The sequence below is a fragment of the Accipiter gentilis genome, chromosome 5 (assembly GCF_929443795.1).
Source record: "Accipiter gentilis chromosome 5, bAccGen1.1, whole genome shotgun sequence".
NCBI lineage: Eukaryota > Metazoa > Chordata > Aves > Accipitriformes > Accipitridae > Astur > Astur gentilis.
This window is the reverse complement of record NC_064884.1, coordinates 32,519,469-32,543,745: the sequence shown is the minus strand read 5'-3', so window position 1 is coordinate 32,543,745 and position 24,277 is coordinate 32,519,469. Positions and strand designations below refer to the sequence as shown.

The following is a 24,277-nucleotide window of genomic DNA, read 5'->3' as shown; positions in this document are numbered from 1 at the left end:
CACAACAGGAATTTATTTGTAACTAAGTCAGGAAATCATTGAAAAGGAAAACAAATACATGGTTGTAGACATGGATTTACAACAGGAAAATGAAACAGAATCTGATGAAGGTTAACGTAATGAACATGCTGGAAGTTCTATCATACCATATGGACTGCATTTCATTACAATAGAGTCAATAGTTTGTCGTTCCCCGCCCCCACACCCCCTCAAATAATAACAGAACTGCAACCTGGAATTTCTATAGAATTTGCCTGAAGTTTTAAAGGTGACTGTAAAGCGTAACCTTGAATCTCTTCAAATCTGCTTCCTGTGTTTAGTCAGAACCATGTCTTCTCCTTGCAGTGACTAAAGGAGAATTATTACATCAACACAGCTGCGACTTCACAACACAGCTGGTCACATTTTACTGCTGTTACCACATTAACACCTTCCCACTCCAGGACCACAGGGCATATGAATTCCAAATCTCCCTGTGAGATTTCAACATTGATACAGCCATACCTCTAACCAGTAAAATGGGTGAAACCTGGACCCAGAGGGCACGAAGCTGTCTTGGATCCATCGTTCTAGGCACCACCTCAGAATAAATTGCAATGCTTCCTGTTATTTTCACAATGCAACCAGGAACTGATGTGAAAACCTCACATGGTATTTCGTTTAAGGAATGCTTTAACTATATTCTTTACCTTCATTTGTTGAAGCTGCATCTCCTTTGTCGCTCTACCAGACTTCCTCCCAGTCCTGATAGCAACTTTCTCCTCCAGGTCTGTTAGCCAGTCATTTACCTTCTGAAATTTTTTCTCCATTAACCTCAGCCGGCTCACAATAGCATTTAATTGGCTTCTTGCTTCAGAAAGCCTGTGCTGATAAACTTGCCAGTCCTGCCGTAAGGATTCCAGGGCTCGGTCTTCTATCTGGGGAATGCCCCATGGAATCACCTCCTCTCTGGCATGGACAGCAGCATTCAGTAACGCTTGTCCTTCTGTACAGTGGACCTGCAGCTCCTGTAAAGGCAGAGGTATGGATACATACCCTACATTAACAACTTTCATTCACACATGGCAAACAAAGCCCTGGTCTACTTAAGACAAAAGCAGTTACCTCACATTATCTAGACATTCCCTTTAGTTATCTATGTTTGAACACATATTACACTATCTCTAAGAACACCTATGATGGCATGCTCACTTACAAAGCAAACCGAAGATCACTATTATTGACAAGTGAATTGGAGAAAATTATTGCCAAAGCATGCATTAAATTCTTTCTCCTCCTGCTAAGTTTATCATCAGTTCTGAAACATCAGCTGCCTGAGCTGGCATGAGATGGATGCAATCCATTCAGCACAGCCTTAAATTCAAAACTTCCCAGCTGTGGCAAGCAGACTGTAAGACTGATTCTAAAATTGAATCTGTTTAAAAACAAGGAACAAGGTGAGGCTTCAATCTTTTAAAATAAACAAACCTATTTATTTTTACATATGTTTGAGATATCATTCTAAAATAATTCTCGATACCCTTTTCTGGACATGTGTGGCGTTTTCATGCTTATTAGAACTAGATTCAAAAGTATAAAGAGATTCAATAAGAGATTCAATATGATTAGAAAACATAACCAGGAAATTACCTTAACAAAATACAGTTGTGTGTCATCTTAGTTTATATTTGAGATATATATTCAGATTTTCAAAATGGATTCAGATTTTGTAAAGTAAACTATAATAACAAGACATAGATGCAGAGTCCCTGATCATACAAAGACCTTTCCAGTATCCTGAATAAAGTAATAAATATTTCATAACTCAAGTACAGACCTTTTGCTAATTCAACAATAGTTATGAAAGTACTTTAAGGCAGCTTAAGATCATAACTGGGAAATTACTGAAGTCCTATAGGTTCGCCCTTCGCTGTTACTTAAGTGATTCAGTAATCATTTTCCCACCTCACCATGGGAGCTAGCCTACATGACTGGAACTGCCTGAAAGTAGACACATCTGCACTGAGAGCAATAAAAGATGAAAACCCAAGGAAAAGAATACTTCTGATACTTTATGAAACACAGGAAAAAGACGAGGTATGCCAACATCTAAAACAAATTCAATACTTGCAAGAAAACATTAGTATGCCTGGAGATTTCATTCAAGGCCTAACACTTCTTTCTGGAAATGAGTGACAATGTTTTCACTGATTTTACTGGAACCACTTTGATCAGCAAAGTACTTACATATAATGTGATTCCAAGCTGTTCTTGACACAAGAAGAGAGGGGCAATTTTTGTCTTGCAATTAATATTAATTAATATTATTCTGTTATTTTACAAGAACTTTTTTTTTTTTTTTCTTACTTAGGGTGTCACACATTATGTACCTGTAATTCTCGGAGTGTTGCCTCCTGTTTCTGGGCATCACCATCAAGATGTGATAAACAGTCAAGTTTTTCCTGTTCCTTCTCCAGCCATACTTCAAAGGCCTTCAGATTTCTTTGGTACTCTTGATGTAAGTTAAGCAGTCCTTCAGCTTTTGTTACTGCCTCCTGCTTGTTAAAATATTTACATATATGTGTATATAACTTAGTGTATCACCAAACCAAGAAAGAAAACATAAACCCCAGACTTCCATCAAGGGGAAAAGTTTCTATCTGATGCTAAGCTTTCCTAGAATTCAAGAGTATTTGGATTCTGAGGATGATTTAATCAATTACAGGGGAAGAGGAGACAAATGTGGGGATACAGATACTTATCCTAAAAGATTTTTCATGTAAGTTTGCGACTTCTAGGATTTGAAGTTTTGATCTGGAATCACTTTTAAATAACACCTTAGTGTCTAATAACAAAAGACCTTCTTAGTTTTTATACCAATTTAAATTAACTTTACTGAAGTGATTAGTAAGAGTTTAAGCTTAAAAATTGCACAATTTTCTTTGTATGAATTTTTTTTTCCAATGGAATAATAATCTTCTATTAAGAGTACCTAATATCTTTAGGTTTGAAGACTCTCCAAGCCCTTTGCAGGCAGTTCCTACAGAGCACAGTGAGAAACAGGCCGCAAGTCTTCTGTGTACGTGGGTGAGCAAGTTACAACAATTTCACAACCCAGCAATAAAATATTGCCATATCTAGGGTGCAGCAGGAAAGGTGTCATATATTAGCACAAGACTAGTCTTTCTAAGCAGAAGAAAAGTATACTACATGTAATTCACATCCTCTCAGAAATTATGGGAAGAGGGAATCAAGTTCAGATGGAGGCAGGACAGGCTGCATTCCAGGGCAGCAGGCTACATAAGAAGAAAAACACCTTCATAAACAGCAGCCATGAACCTACTGTCTGCTTTACCTATTTCTAACAGGTCTGGGTAGTGGGAGGAAGGAAGAAAAGAGGAGCGTTACCAATCTTTTACAAGGCCTGTCCCTGCCCAGTAGTGGGAAGAAGGAAAGAGAGACTAGTTCTCTTGCCCTTTGACAGCAGCTGCAGGGAATCACAGGTTTTTGTCTGCTCAGGCTTGGGTCACAAACCCTTGGGGAAGCTTGTCAGGTTTTCCCATGACCAAAGGATTATTAAAGGATTTGATCATTCCTTACTTTCCAGCTATTAGCTTTGAACTTCGAATTTCTTTCTACAAGTTGAGTGTACTCTTGACACTTAACATCACCACCACAGTTGGGAGTGGGGAAGACCAAAGTCATATGGGGTATTAGGTTGGAAGAGAAAGAAGGGATGCTTCTTGTTACGTGAAGAAAGAGGTACAGAGCTTTTGCCTCTGTGAACTACCATCCATTTCTCACTCTTCCCATCCTGTTGCTCAAGCTGAGCCAATACAGGCAGTCTGTATAGCTTTGCACAAGAGAAAAAGGTAAAGATTAGAGGATCCCCATGCTAACAGGAATACTAGGTATTCAGTAGCACTTCCCAGGACTTGCTCATCTTTCTGGCAAACCTGAGTGAGTCTATTTATTCAGAGAAGGTCCAAAGAAAGACAGTGCATTGCATTCTTTGCAGTTGCGGAAGAGAGTACCACAAAACACTGAATCACTTACGTGTTTGAAAAACTGAATTTTGGCCCTTTCCGCAAGACAAAGACATCAGTGAGACAACAAAATTCAATTTTACTGCACTGCTGTCATGAAGAAAATTTGCGTCTCTGTGCATACATAAAGCATTATTTAATTACCACAGAAGAATGTGGGTTAACAGGAGATAATCAGGTAGCTTTAAATGTATCACCAGGTCTTTTATTATTTCTTCTTTATCTTATATCTTACATTAAAATCCATCTTGATCTTTATCTGTCTATGCCCTAATCTTTTCCAGATCTACAATATTAACACTTATCAGTAAATGTAGTACTTACCATACTGGGTCTTTTGACATTAGAGTCAGTTTACTTGCTAATAAGGTTTGTGTTCAATAGTAAGCTTCTGCAGTTGTCAACCATTTGTGAATTCCTGGTTGACTGGTTACATTCATTGCAAAACATACGTTTATGCAAATCACAGGTTCAGAGCTGCTTCCGACTTTTCAGTCACAATGGGTAAAATCATATCTGTGCTGAAGACAATATGATTTTGGACACGGAATTCCTCAGACTATTCACCTGATAATTTTTTCAGATTCAGATTTTTAGAACCCTTCTGAAAAGATCTGAAGCACAGTAGTACAGGAAGACAGATTGATAAATCAACCTAATAACCTTCTGTTACATTAAGTTACAGCTGTCTCCAAACTTTTACTCTTCATTTAACTGTAAAATAAATGATCAATGAAAAGACTTTCAAAAAGGAAAAATCCTTGTTGCCAACAAAACAAGAGGGAGCGCTATTGAGAAAAACTGTACCCTTGTTCTGTCTTTGAGGAACTTATACCGCTCCTGAAGGTCCTGGAGTTCAAGCTGAGTGACATAATGCTCAGCCATCCCACCTCCTTTCACTTCAATCGTCTCCAACAGGCTGCTGTGACTCAACACCTCTTCACTGAGTAGCTGCAAAACAGAAAGAGAAGAACACATTTATGAATGGGCAGCATTAAAACAAGACCACAGATTAATCTTGCAGTTATTCAGCCTTTTTTGTTGCTTATAAGGTGATATGGGCTTGTTGCTCGTTTGTTGTATAGCAAACACACCTTTGCTTTGCTGAGGGCAGCTGTTTTTTCCCTCAGTTCAGCATATTGCCTTTCAGAAGCATTCATACTTGCTTCTACTTTATCCATCCAGCTGGAAAACTGACGAACATCATCCTGGTAACTCGTCCATTTGGAAAGAGCTCCTTCCAGTTGACTGCAATTTAAAAATACATATTTGTTGTGATAGTGGAGGTTCTCATGCTATTTAAGCAGCGAGATATAGTCATATAGAGTTATTCTAGACTCTGATTATAAGAAAGATACATCACAAGCTAAGCAGTCTGAGATAGAGCTGTTAAAACCCTACAGGTTTTAACTAGGAACACTGTTTGGCTGATAAAGAGAAATTGAGTTTTCCAAACTTGGAATATTAAGGACATCCGCAAGTTATGTAGCTAGCTGACAAGTTCTAGCTTTAGTAAGTAAAACACAACTGAAAGCATAGGATCCAGAATCAGAAATATTCTGTCCTGATACATATATTCAAATGTTGCTGCATTCTAATGTTTAATTACCTTCCTTGTTTTAAATTGAAATATTTGCAACTGGTGATGCTCCACCAAAGAAGGCTACAATTTTTCCCCTGTATTTCATTATTCTATCACTTTGAGCATCACTGTTGGACACTGTAATTACAGTACCTTCTGTGAAATGCTAGCAAGTGGAAAACCAGACAGGATCTCGACAGAGCAACCATTAATGTCCATAACAAGATGATCTAAATTCTGAGAACAATGCAAGGCATCAAGTGCAACTTGAAGTAAAATTTACAAGATTATGAACATGGAATCCACTTTTAAGCTTTGTTAACACTTATTGTCAATATACTCTTAGGTCCCTCACAGTTTCCTCCCCTTTTTCTACTTCAAATGAGTATGTCACTTAAGGCCTCTAGACCTGCAATGTTAGACACATGCAGTCATTTTATACGAATTTGATGCTTGTAATTAACTTTTCAAAAATTTTGACAATGCATTGTTGCTAAGCATCATTCTGCACCTCATAGCCATTTTACCTCTTGCACTGGATACAAGCAGACAGAAGAGAAGCCCAGCTGTCCTTCAGGGTTTGCAACTGCCGTTCAATTGCTGGTACTCCCTCCAGAGAAGTATTTTGCAGAACAGATTCTCCTCTTGTCAGAACCATTTTCATTTGGATTTCTTTTTCTTGTTTCACTGCTAGCAGTCCCTAAAAAGTGAGCGGATATTATTTTACTTTTATCATTATCTGGGCAAGAATATACCAACTGGCTTTACTGGAAGATGAGCTGATCAAATTTAGCAGCTTGTACAAACTGTCAATTGGAAGAGGGACAGTGGGGTTCACAGCTGGGCTTCACAAGGAAAAAGTGACTTTCAAAGGGTAGGTTTAGGCCATTAAAAAAAATATCTTAGTTACCAGGGAAGTTTTCATGGAATCTGTGCAGGTACTTACAGCATATCAGAGAAGGTACTGTTGGGTGGAAAACTGACATTAAGGAATGTCATTTAGATGGAAAACAGGAGGATTCATTCATAGGGAAAACAAGATGTGATGACAAACCTCTTCTAAAGGGCTGAAATACAGTTCTACAGCTCTAGGATCTATTTGCAACACAAAGGTACCAACATATAAACTCAGCAGACTATCAGCAATGACAGCTTAGAGACTTCAGCTCCTGGAGTTGCACAGTTGCAAACTAACAGCTTCTTAACACTATGCAAAGTCATGAAAAGCCTGAAAGCATGAACCTGAAAGATTCAACAAACAAAAGGCAAAACGTAATTTTAAATCTCTAGCTTTTTGATGTATCCTTATAATTTTGTGGACTTGTCCATATTTTGGCCACGGCTCAAAATCGGAGACATCAATAATACAAAAAGTATTGTTTTCTGAGTACTGCTCCTCAACATCTTTTGTGCAGTGGTATCAATAGATGCTATTTTCTTAACTATAGTCACCATTTTTAAAGCAAACAAGTATAGGGAAAGCTGTTCCAAATCATTTGTATCACCTGTATGATCCAGGAAATAATACATTAAACTAACAGGCATGAATATCCTACTTCTTCCATTTAACCTTCAGCAGCCACACCACACCTTTTGAGTTTTTTAAGCATTTGTATATAGGCAGTTTTCCATGTCATAAAGGTCCTTATATCCTTCTTGGAGAAAACTTCTCATAATGACCTCTTTCCTCTATAAAAAGAGTTATTTTTGAGTAAATTGAAAATCAGTGTCTGAATAACAACAGTCGTTACACTAATATGCAATGACTAATGTAAAGTATCCTATATTTGCATTCTTCTTGCAGATCTAAAAAGAGCAGGTTCTGGAGTCTGTTATTTCCATACCTCTAGCTTTAACATCCGGCTGTCCAGAACACTCTTGTCTGCAGTGGGATGACAGTAGGAATCCAGCATGTGAACTGCATCAGTCACCCAGTCCTGGAGGTCTTTGACACTGTGTGAGAACTGCTGGTGCTCTGCTACGACCCTATCCATTCTTGAAACTTTCTCCTGCAATTCATACAGCAATTAGCACCAGCAGCTGTTCAAAGGATTGCTTATTCCCCTTACCTACTTGTGCTTCAGAATGAGTTTCATAAACCATACTCAGAAATTCTCTTCATACATTGATAATTACAAGTGATAACTACAAGTACACTTCAACATGGAATGAATTTTGCATACACACACGAATGAGTTGTCCAAACATAATATACAAATGAAAATTTCAGAAATGCATTTTTTTGTTTTCTAAATGTAAAGCTTCATCTAATTGTCTCCCCTCATCCAAAGTAGATGAGAGTTTTCTGGTTTCACTTTTTCTTAAACATCTGCTAAATCACACCTGAACTCCATTTCAGTATTGCAACTGAAGATAACTTGTGAAATCTGTCAATGCACAAGCCTGTGAAGCTATGCCACTGCAGCAATGTTACTTTGCTGACACCTGGAAAAGACAAGACCTGTTTTCCTCAATGACTCCCATTGGCATAACCATTCTCCTGAAAAATCACTGGCAGTCACACGACTCAAAAATAAATGCTCAAGTTACGTTGCTAAAAGGCCTGAACAGGAATCCAGAGCAGAGTGTATTTCACAGTCACAGAGAACTAAAGTCAAGCCAGTGAAACAGGCTTAGGAAGTTACTGAGAGGGATCTTTCTCAAGCATCCATGGCTATCCAAAGAATTTCAGGATTTCTTTCATAGGCTGGACCATATGTATCCTCTGCCTCAAATTCCTTCCTCTCATCCTGACATCTCCTACAAGTTCTGTCCACATAAGCCAATGTTAGTAACTCATGCTTCTTTCCCTTTCTCATTTTCCAGCCATGAAAATTTATTATGGCCACGCATACAATCATTTTCAGTAAGTCACACAGTTCTAGATATGCTTTATAATTTTTATTTCCACAGAAAAAGTAGAAATTAACAAACCAGCAATTGCTCAAACATAAATAGTTTCTGAATTGAATTGTTACCCTATAACACTTCCTATAGTCTAAATTATTCTCATTACTGTAGTAACTATAAGCCTAATTCAATATCAGGCCTCCTCCAAGACAGGAACTTTGTCAAAAATAACAGTCCTAATATGAAGACCTTCAATGCTTGAAATAATCAAAATCAAACCTGATTATTGTATAATCAGGTGGGGTTTACTTTTTAATCAAAACAAATTAAAAAAAAAATAAATAAATCACAATTTCATTTTACTGACTGTCCACGGAATTATCCAGGTCCTTACTTCCCACTCCTTAAAGCCAGTGTGAAAGACAAGACAGCTCAGACATACCACAGAGCAGACAAGCAAGACAACTGCAGCGTTTCACATTTCAGTCTTTCTTTTTTTCCCCACATACATCAAATGAACTGCTTAAAAGCACATACACTGGGTGCATTACCTTTGTCAGATTGCTTAGCGTAAGATATTGAGAAGACAACTGAGACACTCTGCGCATAAAGCTTTTGCTGACAGCTTGCTCCTCCCACAGCTGCTGAGCTTTCTCTTTTAACCTGTTGAGCTGATGCTCGTGGCAGCTTACTTCCTCAAGGACAGACTGTAAAGCACAAGCACATTAATAATAAGAGTGGGTGCAAGAAAGCAGGAAATAGAGAAGCATGAAGGCCCCATGAAAAGTAGAAGTGACATATGGCAAGCTTGCTGAGAAAGGCACACCATACAGCTACAGCAACGAAGCAGCATGTCATAAGAAATGTGGAGATGCAAAACCTGATGGAACAGAAACATCAACAGCAATCCTTGAAACCAGTTCTCATCTTATTCAGAGGTCAGGATGCTAGAACGATCAGGCTTTTGTAAGGAATCAATGAGACCAGGAGGATAGGACAGGAAAGTCTAGCTGTGTTAAAAAGGCTTGTGAAGAAGTCACCTGCAACTTTTGCTGTTCTCTCCTCTTGGAAGGAAGATCATGGAGCCGACTGTTACTTCCTTGTACCATCTTCTCAGTTGTGGTCAGCCACTCCTGCAGAGGCTCAGCAGTTGCTTCAAAGTCCTTCATCTGGATCTTTAAGTTCTGGGAAGACATACACAATTCTATGAACACTCCCACTGCACTGAGCATAACTATAATGCAGAACACACAGATCAAGCACACAAAAAAGATGTACAATTGCAGTCAATTTTACACAGCTCTTCAAATAAATTACACCAGCTCTGCTCCTTCCCATCCTGCAAACAGACACTGAAAAAAAAGTCTGAGAGAGCACCTCTTTAAGAGGCAAAATAAAGGCAACAATGTAGGATATGTCTACACAGCTGAGCAGAGGCTGAAGCAAATTTCCTCTGATCTGGAAGCTTTAGAGATCTTATGAGCTTTGACTCAATGTAAGTGCCACACAGATAAGGCAGCCTGAAGAAAGGCTAATTTGGAATAAGAGTTACCTAACATCTGACTGCAGTCATTCACATTGACCCCTTTTCCTGGTTTCGGGTGGGATAGAGTTAATTTTCTTCCTAGTAGCTGGTACAGTGCTGTGTTTTGGATTTAATTTGAGAATAATGTTGATAACATACTGATGTTTTAGTTGTTGCTAAGAAATGTTTATCGTAAGTCAAGGCTTTTTCAGTCTCCCATGCTCTGTCAGTGAGGAGGGGCACAAGAAGCTGGGAGGGAGCATGGCCAGGACAGCTGACCCAAACTAGCCAAAGGGATATTCCATACCATGGGACACCATGCTCAGTATATAAACTGGGGGGAGTTGGCCAGGAGGTGCTGATCGTTGCTCAGGCACTGTCCGGGCATCTGTCAGTGGGTGGTGAGCAATTGCATTGTGCCTCACTTGTTTTTCTTGGGTTTTATTCCTCTCTTTATTATTATTGTTGTTATTATAACATTTTATTTTATTTCAATTGTTAAACTGAGTTTTACATTTTTTTGATTCTCCTCCCCATCCCACTTGGGGAGGAGCGAGTGGCTGCGTGGTATAGTTGCCAACACTCCTCCTTAAATGGTCTGCCACTATTCCTAGCTGATGTATGACTAAGTTCAACCCAATCCTGGGGATCATTTCTGATTATATTCTTTTTTTACATAAAATTTTGGTTATAAAAACATGTGCATATAGGCATATGTAGGCATTCCTTCAGTGCCTGCATATTTTTCTTGTAGGCTTATTCTGCATGATTAAAAAAAAGAGCATCTGAAATAATTCATATGGAATAGAAACCTGAACAGCATAGTTCCTGTGCCTTAGTTATTTTTATTCAAACCCCCACCAACTGATTTAGTTTCCTTTTAGCTATAGCCTTACCACTTAAATTAAACACCAGAATGAAAAACGAAGCCTATGAGACTGAAAAATGCTTGGCTCAAAAAGATTAATCTCTAAGAACATCCTCTTTCCATGGCAACCCTGATATGAAGAAAGGTAAGTCCTTGCTACCTGAGAATTTTCTTTGAAAGGCTTTCCTACGCAATGTATTAAATGTATTTAAACTTGTCCTCAGCTGGCTAGGCAGCATTGGTTTGAAACAGGAATGCCTAAGGAACTTTAATTCTCCTATGCTATGCAGGGAATTCCAGCTAAGACCTTTTGACCTTAAAACCTATGACCTTAAAAGAGATTATGTTTTTAAGATATTCCCCTTTGGTGCTGGTTGAACTGTGAGTTCTGAACAGAGGAAGACACTGGGGTTTATTTCAAAAATTGCTCAAATATATCATTACATACCACCAGTTTGCAATGAGAGAGACAACGTTTACCCACTGTACTGGGACTATTCAATCAGCAACAGTGTCAGAAATCTATGCTAAAAGAGTCCTTAAAAAAGAAAATGTGTTTTAATAATCCAGTACATTTGATGAGACTCATGTTAATGAATTTGACCAATTGCTGTCTTTGCTACCTTCAGCTACTCTGAACAACACCCTTCTGCATGAAACACCCCATTTAAAGTGGAAGCAGGTAGTAAGGATATAAGTAAACAAATGTAAAATGTAAGTGGAAGACTGAGACTTCTTGAAAACAGCTATTTATTAGTTCTGTCATATCATAAACACTTACAGCTATATACATCTAAACTGTATACTATATACTACTATATCTAAACTGTGCTGTTTGAAATAAAAAGCGAAGAGGAAATTTAGATCCAATCTTTCCCCACTGTGAGTGGTTCAATACCTCCAATGCAGATTCCTTCTGGTGGAGGGTGGTGATAAAATTTTTCCAATCTTCTTTAGCCGTAGCAGATTTGTCCCGGATAACTTTAGCCTTTTCCTTTGGTAAAATAGAGCACAGCAGTTCTCCTTTGGATGCGACCAGGTTTAGTTTTTGTTGCCCATTCTCACTTTCTGACAAGAATTCCTAAAAATAGTAATAAAAGAAGCTAATTGGTGAACTTTGGGTCCCAGCAAAGGTCAATGGCAAGCTCCCAGAAAATTTAACAGGGATAACAGCTTATTGTTTCTGCTCAGTAACATGCTAATGCATTTTCCATTTTGATATCATTCATATTTATGGGACTTAGGGACAACAGAAGTGCCACACATCTAAATAATATATATATTAAGACTCTAGGATTACCTGTATGTTCTGCATTTCCTGAAATAATTACTGGTCATTTAGTTGGGTATTACACTTCTTTAAATCTCCATGGCACAGAAAGCGGTAAGAGTTTTATTTCAGGGAACCACTCTGAGCTGGGGCCCACTCTGAGGCACACAAAGGACTGCGCCTTGCCCGTGGGTGACAGCCACGCTGGAATTCCAATGGGCGCAGAGGGGTGTGGGCTGACACTTAGACCCTGAGCAACATCTAAGCCATGTGATTTATCCCTCTGCATCCTTAATTTACCTTCCCTGTCTGAAAGTATTTTTCTTCACAGAAATCTTGCACAATGCTGGTGTGCAAGAAGCATATGGAAAAACACATGTGCAGGAATTATACAGAAACGTAAGGAAACAGCCAGATTTTTAAATTCAGTGTATTGGGATAATGTTCTTATAACTTGTAATTATTAAAAGATCTTGTGAATATTTAGAACTCAAAGGAATTTAGCAGTCTTAAATACCAATATTTTAAACTGTTACTATCATGATTATGTGATACACAAAGAGTTTTATATCCATAACCAGAAGGTTACATGCATGTTCAGAAGTAACAGGCTTGATGATACAAAATTAATAAGTCAGGTTCTGATTCTGTGTTACACCAGAGGTCTCAGGAGAGAATGCAAAGGGTCTGTTAGCTTTGAGATACGTGGTTCAAGTTCCAGCTGTGTCAAAATCAGAGATATAATTGCCTTGTGACTTAATAATGTCAAATGTGCTAACAGACAGAACGTTAACTTTTAACAAAAATAAAATTTTAAATTTATACAGGTTGCCAAGGCATCTCCAGAAGTCCTAAGCAGTTACTCCATGTCAAAAAAAAGTTTATTTCATCTAAGGCAGTTTTCAGGGACAAGGAGAACAAAGTAAGGTCTTATGCTATGGAGGGGCTATGGTGATAAAGACAAAAATTCTTACCACTGTTGAAAAAAACAAACAAACCCTTGCTAAAACTCTTATATTTAATGTCAAAACCTAGTAGGACTTTTCCCCTGATAGTTCCTCTAAACATATTCTCATTTTGGGGTAGTCAAAGATTTGATATATTAATACAGTATTGTTTACACTTTTAAGTAAAACATTTAAGCAAGGGAAAGTGAAATTGCCAAAATAAGGAGGGGGTGATTTGGGTTTTGGTATTGTCTGAGAAACTGATATGAAATTCTTCTGTTATACTGTTATACTATCTAACTGAAGTTTTAACAGTCTCATTATGTAATTCTTATTTTGCTATTTTCAGCTAAAATTAAAGTTATATTCTATTCATAAAAGTATTTATTTCATTTGCTTTAATAAAATACACGTTTAATCGGCATTAATTTCCACAGAGTTGTTGGGGCTTGTTTTCGTTTGATGTGAAAAATACGCTTTTTAAATGCCTGCTCACACTGCATACATTTTAAGTCTGTTCTTGCACTATAAGGGCTCTATTTTCATATATGAGGAAGAATATTTACATAACTTTGAAATGATTCCAGGTACTAAGTCCTGATTCTGATATCGTTCTGATTTTACAGTACTCTCCTACTTTAAAAACATGTATTTTTCCTATTGTAAAAAAGAAATAAGCAAGGAAATCTACTGTGGAAGAGACAATCTGTAGCCCAAAAATTAACTACACAAACTAAATTAAAAAAAAAAAAAAAAAGTTTATTTCCTTGCAATTAGTCACCTTTAGTGTTGACAATAACAACATTAACAAAACTTAGTAATTAACCAAACAATTCAATCTGAGCTTTATATGAAACAGACTGGGTCTCCTTTAGACTGATATTTTACTGCTCTGGAGTTACCTGTATTTTCTGCAGACTTGCCGAAGCTTCACTGATATTTTGAGGCACGTCAAAGCATTTGGCTGTGGTGACTCTTGCATTGACCAGCCACTGCTGGAAGTCCCTGAAAGCCGTCCGAAATCTTTGCTGCAAGATCTGCTCTTTGCTCTGACATCCTTTTGAAGCTTGCAGGCAGAGGCTGGGTTTAGCACATCAGGGAAGCAGAAGAGAGCAAGGGAGGGAGGAAAGGCAGGACTCTGTTAGGTGACAATGCTATTACTTAGTTCTCTGAAATACAATGGTAAGGTTAGGTTAACCTGGATTCCTCCTACCAAATTCAAGCACTTCACTGAGGCACCAGGAAATCCATTAGAAGCTTTCAGTTCCTTAAAAGCGAAGCATGTAAATTGGGACATAACTGTCACAGATAGGACAGGTGTAAGCGTTTCCAGAGTGACTCAGCACACCCAGGCACAGTTTCTGCAAGCCCCTCTCTCTCTCTGGGCATGGAACTACAGCGACTACAATTCTAACTTCTGTGGCTCAGTTAAGCTCGTAATGTTAGAAGGGATCAATCTGGGTCATCACACCCTTCTTCTGCAGCTAGAGAAGCCAAAAGCTATAACCCTCTGCAAGAAACAACAGACTCTTGCGTCTGAAATGCAGGTGTCACGCTCCCTTTCAGATGTGTTTAGTGGCGGAGCCTGGCTTTTATTAAAAAAACCCAAATTGCTACTGTTTCACAAGCTCTATTGACACCAAAATCAAAATAATGATTCTAATCATTGTATAGCTCTGTTTCTATTTCTAAAATTCTAATTAATCATTCCCTAAAAGACAGCTCACGCCCCCACACACACATTGGATTGATTAACTATAAACAAGATGAACATGTACCTGTTATACTCCTTAATCAACCCCGAAACCTTTGAAGAATGAGTACTCAAATCTCTGGAAAATCTACAAAGATCATTTAACTGAGTTTTGATCTCATCTGTCATATGTTCAGACTTTACCAGAGCATCCAATGTTTCCTGTTAAAACAAAACAAATGAACAATATTGGTGAGTAAATTAAATAAATAAATAAATAAATCTTTTGAATCAAAATTTATCAGAATTTAAATTCAACTTCATTTATGATCTATGCACATTCACTTTCAAGAGTATTTTAGCAGTCAAACCCACAGAAGATTATTTGAAATTATGAGCTTCTAGAGACCAAATTTCTGGAAGCCTCAACTTTCTTAGCTCAAAACATTCTCAAAGAACAGTTGAAGATACAAATTTCATTTTAATAAATGAGCTATGGTATTGTCAGTTAGCTGTATACGCATAAAAGTACACACAATTAGAGAACAGCAAATAATATATGTTTGTCTAAATGTAATTAGCCCATTGGCTTGAGGTTAGCATGTTCAATAAAAACTGTTTTGAGCTGTATCCAAAAAATTAATTTAAGCACAAGGCTTTTAACAGCTTCAACTCTTTCACAGAGGGCTTCATGATGTAAAAGTACAGCTGCTCACAATTCTGTGAGAGTAAATGGGTTACTGCCTGGCATTGCTGCACTGGAAAGACTCTTGCTTTGGAGACAGCTAAACCAACAAAAAAAAATATGCTTTTGTTGGCTTATCTTACATCACTGGGAGAGGTGTGATAACCACTCCAACAAAAACAGTCCTTGTTGACGTCCACAGCACCTCCACTGCAGAATCCCACCAGCTACTCCAGCATAATGAGCAGTGCAGACTTGGCTCCTCACCTCACTAGAAACTAAATTCTTCAGGCATTCCTCTTAAACTACCAGGCAGAAAAGACAATCTTCTAGCTAGTTACATTTATGACGGCAGAGGTTCTGCAGCGCAGGCAGGCCAGAGTGTTTGGCATGCATAGATTAGTTTAGTTAAATCTAAGTGCCAATCTGAAAGAAATGTATGACATAAATTTAAGAAACAGGTCATATGAAAATGAAGACAGATTTGAACAGGAGTATGGAAGTGGGACAAGGAAGTCCTTGAGTCATGTTTCTGAAGATATAAAAAAATGATGATTGAAAATATACATAGTGAACAGTTTCTAATAATCTATCAGCACAAAATTGAATGTTCAGGAAAGGTAAAAACGGTGTACAAGAAAATATACGCAGAAGGTTTTCAAAATCTCACAATCTACGTTATGGAGATAAAAATGCTTACTGAGTAGACATTTCACTGTAAAGTATTAACTAATTCTGCAATAAACAGATGTCCCTTTATGTAAGTCAAAAATAAAAAAAAAAACATTAGCAAGGGTCTAGCAAGCCAATTAAATCAACAGACTTGGTAAGAACAGCAAATGGCCAAAAGCCAGGGATTCAGCTCCTGTGTCTGCTGCCCACAAGGAACTTTGTGCTTGCTTCATATCCCTTTTCCTGAAAAAGTCTGCAGAACTGTGAAATTAATTTTTTAAGACCTATATCATGCATTTCTGAGCAAGTAAAAAAAAACAAAAACAAAACACCAAAAAAGAAAAGAGAGAGAGAGAAAGAGATTGCTGCTTTGTAGTACCTGAACTGCTAGGAAAAAAAAAACCCCAACAATCCATTTTGAGAAGAATAAAACTGCAAACATGCATCGGCTGTGAATAACAGTGGTTTAGGTCATAATCACATCTTGATCATATTAACATTACTGAAATCTGTCAGCATTTATAGATCACAGAGAAGCCCTGTAAAATTAAGTCTAGAGACATTTCAGATGTGTTATGTGTACAAACTTTCATGTGTTCTTGCGAGTATGAAAAAATATTTTACTACAGCAGATTTTCAGGACTCCTCTCATTTACATTATTATTCATGCTTGTATGGACTTTTTCTGCTTTAGGTTACTCATACACCAGAAATCTGTAATTAAAAGATACTTGAAATAGTCACATTGCTAGTTTGTTTTGATGCCACATAAAGTAGCTTTTGAATGAAGTAACTATATAATAACAATGTTGCTCAGAAAAAAAAATGTAAACTGACTACTTTATCTTACTTTATGTTAAACTACACACAGGCCTTTTTTTGAAAGCATTAGGAATAACACCACAATGGCCATTACTTAAACACAGGATGTCACAAACTGTGTAGGGCAGGAATCACCATAATGAAATACTAACAGCTTTTTTGGGGGTAAAGAAAATATGCCCTAAGAGTAGCACAGGGTTAGAATTGCCTGTTTTCAATGACGTTTTTTCAGTTGCAAATAACCTACCTCAATAACTACTAAAAGACCATTCCGATGACATAGAGCCTTAGGCATAACCTATTAACGAACAGTAACAATAACTTGCAAAACAGGGTACATTTAACTCTGGCATTTTTCCATACAGAAACGCTGATAATACTGTGGCAGCCACTTTGGATTTAATTTTGAATCTGACAGTTACCAAAACAATTTGCTGGATTCCAAGTGCAGGATCTGTTGCTCTTATGTTGCACATAGCTAAAGGAACAGAGCTTGAGTATAACAGAATGAGCTTGCTAATTCTGAGAATTAGGAAATACGTTTTTAATTTGCGGCCTTGGCTTACATGGCTACAGAATCACTGTGAGACAATGGAAATGGAAAGCTGCAGTGCTATTTTTTGTTTACAATAAGTCCTAACCCTGGGGTCCAGAAATGGAAGGATTACTGTCACATTTCCTCTAACTATAAATAAAATTACATAGTAGGGTTGTGCGTAGTAAGTCTTGAGATTCCTCTGCATTTTCCTCATTAGCCAACGTTTACAACTGCCTAATCTGAATAAAGTTTGTTGCATGGAGCTACAGTACATACACAGTATATACACTATTAATAAAAGCAATATCCTTTGAATTTAGTACTTCTCCATTTGTTAATTAAAGATGTCTGGTAATCGTTGCTGTATGTTGATGACAATTCCATGACTTCTTTTCCTTTTTAAAAACATAGAAACGTGGAAAACTCTGCGTATTTGTACCATTATTTGCTCCAATGCATTGTCAGCTTTGCTACTCCTACAGACACGTACTAGCACTCAAGCAAGCAGGTTCCATCAGTCTGTGTCAGGGAATTTTGTGAAAGGGGAAGCCACAGAAATAACTTGGCACAGACACCGGAGGAAGAGATTTATAACCTCAGTTCAAAGAGAAGTTGTTCTGGGTTTTGTTTGAATATATCTTCAGTCAAGGAGTCAGAAAGCAAACATCACGTGCCTCTCTTCCTTCACTGAAAGTGATTTATTGCAACACTACCCTGAAAGGGACATACTCTGTATCTTTTCTTGACATCTGTGACTCTCAGTAGCTGAGATACATACAAACATGTATCTTGACTGATGTGAATGCATATATGTATGTTTACATATAACGTGTGTGTGTGATACACGAATGTGGGGATTTTTTTGCCAGGAGACAATCAGGAACAGAAACAACCTCTCTATTTCTCTAAATTCCATTGCATCCCATAGCAAAGGAATTAGCAAGTATGCTGGTTCCGGTATAACTTCTCTGAATATCGGACAAGATCTCAACGTGCGTAATGTGAAGGACGCTTCCAGAAATGGAATGTCTAAGCTCAATACGCTCCTGACAAATTATAAGGAAGAAATGGCTGCGGCTGCTACTTGGCTTTTAGGAAATGCCTCGCGTTTCCCTGACCAAGCGCTACTCCAGCCTGAAACGCCGAGCAACTTGGAAGAGAAGTTCAGAGCCGGTGTGCCAGCTCCTTCGCTTCCCCGGAGGCGAGCCCGGTTTTTAACGTCCCAGACCCAGGCAGCATTCGCCAAGCCTTGTGCGGCAGAGGGGAGAAGCGTGCTCCGTCAAGGCCGCTCGCGGCGGCTACAGCTACCGACACAAGCCCGGAAAGTTGGGGTTCCACAGAAGTATTTCCCGCAAACGCATCGTATCGTTTCCTACTTGACAGTCCCTCCCGGCGGAAGCCTTCTGCCCCCGGTAACCGCACGCTCGCAACCGAGAAGCCGCTAGGAAAAGAGCCGTGACCTTACTTTCTCCCTGCGCCAGCCTTCCACCACCTCGCCGTCGGTGTGCCGGCCGTCGAGGGGGGCCAGGCTCCGCGACCAGCCGGCCAGCAGCCCGCCGAACCGCCGCGCCGCCTCCTCCAGCTGCTCCACCCGCCCCGCGAACTCCCGCTCCGACAGGGCCATCCGGCTCAGCGCGTCCCGCAGGCTGCTTTGGCTCCGGAAGGCGTTCTCTTCCCACTCCTTCCAGTCCGACCGCAGGGCCTGCATCTCGGCCGCCAGCAGCTGGCACCCGCCGGCCGTCGTGCTGCGCTTGGCGGCGGGAGCCAGCGTCTCCACTCGGCCCAGGCGGCCCGCGCCGGTCTGGCGGGACTCTACCAGCTCCTGCAAGGCGACATGGCCCTGGTCACCCGCCGCGCTGCCGCCGCCGGCGCTGGGAAGGGGCGGTGGGAAGCGGGGGGGGGGGGGGTGGGAGGGGGGGCGGACGACAGGGGGACGGGGAGCGGCGGCGGCAGCGCTTTTGGGGGCAGCCAGGCTGCCGGGAGAAAAGCAAAGTCGGGTCAAGAGGGGCTTTGCTTGGAACCGGCAGCCGTCCTGGCGCTTTCGTAGGCTTAGGGGAGAAAGCGCTCCTTTTGGAAACTGAAAACAGGGACCAGGTGAAGGTGCGGAAAATAGGAGCTTTGTCGCGATCTTTTAGGTCAGGAACACTGGTGGTGTGCGTAGCTGCTCACGGCAGTTCTAAAAACACAGCTGCGCTGCTCAGGAACAGCCTTTTACAGCCTACCCGGGATCTGTGATGTGCCATAATTGGTTGCACATGTCGTCTTTCTTTTTTTTTTTTTTTTTTAAGAAGTGAATTCTTTCTACAGTGTCCTATTTCAATCTCAAACAGGCTACAAGGGAATTTGGAGAGTTTTCAGCTTAAGAAGCTGGAGAATATAAATATCATCCCAAACACTGCGTGCCAGAGTAATGCTATTTGTTCTCTTGTTAGTCTTACGAGCTAAAAACTGCTACCCCCTCCCTTCCCCGTTTTAGACATGGGGAGTTTGAGCACAAAGGAGACTAACAACAAATCTGTAATTTGATCTCGGGTACCCTGAATCCTCACCTAGTAGTCTGTTCACTGGCCCACACTCTCTCAGGTTTAGGAGCAGAGTAAAATGCTGCTAACGTGAGTATCTGAACGTAAACATCAGGCACGAGCAAAACATGCAGTCAGCCTGCTTTAACGTTGCATTCAGGAACACAAAACTTGCTCAGACGCTCACATGCCTAGGAATGGATGTCAGGGTAAGGAGAGTATACACTGGGAGGCAACCCATACATTTCTACTGTGTTTGGGGAGAACAATCCTTGCATTGCTTTATGCATCTCCATTTCAGGCAAATCAGGAAAGGTTGTTTCTGACTTTGCTTCAGACAACTCTGCTCAGAGAGAGCATGTGCAAGGAATGAGGACAGAGCACGATTCGTTAGTCAGCTAAGCCACATCCTTCTGCGACGCCACTGGGCTTCTGCTCTTACAAATTGTTTCCATGTGTACTGTGGCTAACTCAGGTCTGATTGTACTTTTACTCCATCAGTTTAACATGGGAAGGGAGGCAAAAATGAAACGTAGCCTAGAAAGCTTGCTTTCAGCTCACTGAAATGTAATCACCATTTCAAATACACAAAGAGCAAGATCCCACAACTTTTTGGCCCTGGCCTATTTTAGAGCATAGGGTGTGAATTGCAGATGAAATCAGGAAAGCTAACTTATCTTACATTGATTTTGGCCAGCTTTTTCTGTATGGTTGATGTATCTCCAGATGAATCTGACCAGCGGTGCAGCTCTTCCTTTGCAGAATGGAGCCAGTCTGTGAATTCATGCACAGCATCAAGGTATAGCAAATGATCCTTCACAATATCTTCCACTTTCCTCATTTTCTCCTATCATTCAGGTGAAAAAAAAAAAAAAGACCATTAAAGTGCTTACATACTCTCCTGGCTTTAAGCATGCAGTGGTACAGAGCGCTGGTCTGACTCTACAGCGTCCATTTGAATGCTGAATAGAGCCCAGCTTATAGCAGCAGAACACAGGGCTACGCTGCACAAGGTTTGGTTTAGGTTGTTCCAGACAGGCATGTTCTGCTGGAGCAAAAGATGAAGAAGCCTTCTGAAAATGTATGCAAAAATGTACTTGTAACACATCCTTTAACACAAAATGTATCGTTTAATAGATGTCAAAGCTGCAGCTGCACAACTCTGGCACGCTTTTCCCAATACACCCTGGAGAGCGTCTTAGAGATCACCCATGAGTCCTCCCAGGGAGCAGCATGCTGCTGGAAACACAGCTCTTATTTAGAAGCACCAAGTCTCTATAAATGCTAAGCAGCGCCACAGAGATGTCCCATACAAAGAGCACAAAGGAGGACTTCTGCCGTTCAACAGTGCAAAAAGTTCTTATGGTGCTGACTCCTATTTTAACCACGACATCAGAAGTGGTGACCGTCCCCAGTGACCTGCCTTGCAGCCCTGGAGGATGCTTTCCCCGACACAAACAACAGCTTCGTGGCTCCATCTTAGCTTTTTAATGTAAGCTTCAAGTAGGGGCAGTTTACCTTACTACAAACAGGTGAAATAGTGTACTGGTCTAGATTTGCCTTTGGTTTGACTGAGTAGATTTGTTCTTATATTCTCGTGAGCTAACACTCAGGAATGTTTATCAAAACTAACCAAAAGTGAACTGAGCTAATCAAATGACTTTTTACTCCTGTGTGGATACCCTAGATCCAAGCGTCCTTAAATCAGTTTCAAACTAAACCACTTACTTATGAACTGAACTCCAGTTATTTTTAATTTTGAATAACTCAACATTCAACTAATGCTTTTAAAGATTAAGTTAGATTAATAAGCCCTACTGTTCCCTCTGAAAATAATCATTGTAATTTCTCAGAATCTGTTGACCAACTAGACAATGGATGGTTACCAGCTAAACAAAGGCGACAAAGTAAATCCTCAAACTTTTCACATCGTAATGCATTTTATGCAAAAACAGAGTAAGAAAATGTCTACGTGTGCCTCACTCTAAACAAAACAGATAGCTCCCTAGGGAAGGAAAAGACCCCCCAAGAAAGACAACCATGCACCTCTGTTTACTTTGCTCACACCAAAATATAGCACCAATAGAGGGGGAGAGTGGAGGCAAAGTGCAGCTTTAGTTGGTCTCTTCTGGTAGCAATGACTTCCACCAGTTCCTGTCAGTGCTGCTCTCTCCCAAGGGAAAGACTGCAAAACTGACTGTCTTGCTTAAAAAATTAAATGTATTGATGTGTATTGATTTTAGGAGAACACTGCCATGCTCACTTATGATACTCTTTTAACACAAGTTTAAAAGCATTTTATTGAGTTAGTCAGTGATCTTGGCTCCAGATTTAACGCCGCTGAAAGAAATGGAGTTATACGAGGATGAAACTGCACTGATTCTCTAGAAACCAGATTAATAGCTTACTATTTTCAGTAAAAAAAAAAAGAGCAAAAGTTTATCATAAAACCAGAAGAGTACATGACTAGATGGTAATTACAGACTAGATATATCTGAGATGGCTCTAATATCTATGGTCTATGTTTAAAGCAATAAAACAATGACAATAATAGTATATCTTATCCCCCAAATTAAAAAAAAAAAATAATCCAAAACCAAATTACATGATTCCATATAATGACTTTCCTTCATTAAGTTTAGTAAGAAAAATGCAGATTTTTACTAAAGAAGTAAATTCATATGCCCTAGATTTAACATTTTTTCCTAAGACATAATTTGTTAGATCTTCCACTATTTTTTTTACTCTGGTACTATTTTTATATAGACCATATATTAATTACCTACAAGCCATCAGCACTATCTTCAATACATGAAAACCTGAATCACACTTCCATCAGATTACTGTAAATTTATATACAGTGTTGACTTCAGTCTCACATTAGCCTGTTATTACATGACCTCTTCGTGATGTAAACTTTCCCATTAACTGAGAAGGTGGCAACTGTAGCTCAGAGCTAGTGTCACCGTCATGATCTGGTTGGCAGAAGGTCGCAGTGAGCTCATGTATCTTTCCTCAGAAACCAAACAGAATACCTGTACAGCACGTGCAGTGCTTAGGGGCTTGCAACACCACAAAATATGGGCATATCTCTTTCTGACAATAGGATTTCTCTGTCTGACAATATGTTTTCTGCTCAGAGAGTCATTTCATTCTTCCCATTCTAGGGAAAAAAAGAGTTCTAGGAATGAATAGAAAAGAATTAGATGAAAATAAATCTGGAAGAATGTCAGAAATATTGTTGTATAAATGAAACCAGGAATAAAATATATGCGCTCCACTTTTCAAAAACCATAACCATACCAATTTCAACTCCCAATACCTGTTTTGCATTCAAGTGAATTTTAGTAAAGTATGTCCAACTTTTTTCTAGACTCAATTGTAACAGTCAGTCCTTTAGTTACTGAAACATTATGAAAGTCAAAATTTTAGCCTCATATACAAATGTTTAAAAATTTTATTGAAATTGAGATCTTTGCCTTTATCTTACCTTGGCTACAGTTGTGATGTCATTAAACTGTGTTTTTAGTTCTTCTTGAGCTGCTTCTCCCAAAGAATCATCCTTTGTCTTTTCATACAGTTCCACAGCTTTTTCAATGAGTTGCTGTAAATCACCAGAGTGATCCTCTATCTCAGAAACAATAGCCTGGAAGTGGTCCAGCTGAGCAAACTTCTCCTTCAGACCAATCTGTGGTTCTAAAGGCTGTTCCACTTCATGATCCAATTTCTCTAACCACTGTTCCAGCTGTTTTTTCCTTTCCAGATATTCATTCCACTTGCTAATGACAGACTCTAGGCAGCTTCCGTTAAAAGAAACATACACAGCACAGATGAGAACTTTTGAAAGGTCTGAAAAAAAGTCTGCTTATACCTTAATTGTTACACTGTCTGTAGCCATGTATAATATGTTTAGAATATGCTTTTTCCTCCATCTTGCTTTAGTTTTCCATGTCAACTTACAGCCAAGCTATTTTAGAATTTCTGTGTTCTTTGGGCTACTGCATATAACCTGATACAACTGCTTCCCTGTTACAGGTTACGTGAGCAATCTGTCTGTCTCAGACTAATGAAAAACACATTTCAGTGTCTGACCAGCAAAGTAAAATAGAGAGCATTACTGGAGTTCTTTATGATCAGAGTAATAAAATGTACAGCAGCCTGTGAAATTATTGACAATTAAGAGATATTCTGGCAAGTTTTGGAAGAAAAAATCCATTATATATAGTCCCATTTACAATTTATAAGAAATACTCTCTTCTGTTATACATTGCTCCTCCT

The 24,277-nt window shown here is 39.2% G+C and overlaps 1 protein-coding gene across 19 annotated transcripts in view; it reads right to left on the bottom strand.

The window, feature by feature from the left end:
• SYNE1 (spectrin repeat containing nuclear envelope protein 1) overlaps nt 1-24,277 on the bottom strand; it is a 318,475-nt gene that overhangs the window by 141,034 nt on the left and 153,164 nt on the right. For 18 of the 19 annotated variants that reach the window (XM_049801239.1, XM_049801241.1, XM_049801260.1 and 15 more), the window contains 14 exons: nt 23,490-23,799; nt 20,682-20,846; nt 18,943-19,299; nt 14,846-14,982; nt 13,970-14,147; nt 11,749-11,931; nt 9,498-9,641; nt 9,009-9,164; nt 7,452-7,616; nt 6,135-6,307; nt 5,120-5,273; nt 4,833-4,976; nt 2,370-2,534; nt 690-1,007 (listed from right to left, as the gene is read on the bottom strand). In XM_049801239.1, the coding sequence (XP_049657196.1) occupies nt 690-1,007; nt 2,370-2,534; nt 4,833-4,976; nt 5,120-5,273; nt 6,135-6,307; nt 7,452-7,616; nt 9,009-9,164; nt 9,498-9,641; nt 11,749-11,931; nt 13,970-14,147; nt 14,846-14,982; nt 18,943-19,299; nt 20,682-20,846; nt 23,490-23,799 (2,749 nt within the window). The remainder of the gene's footprint in view (nt 1-689; nt 1,008-2,369; nt 2,535-4,832; nt 4,977-5,119; nt 5,274-6,134; nt 6,308-7,451; nt 7,617-9,008; nt 9,165-9,497; nt 9,642-11,748; nt 11,932-13,969; nt 14,148-14,845; nt 14,983-18,942; nt 19,300-20,681; nt 20,847-23,489; nt 23,800-24,277) is intronic. The other variant, XM_049801249.1, reaches the window with a different exon arrangement.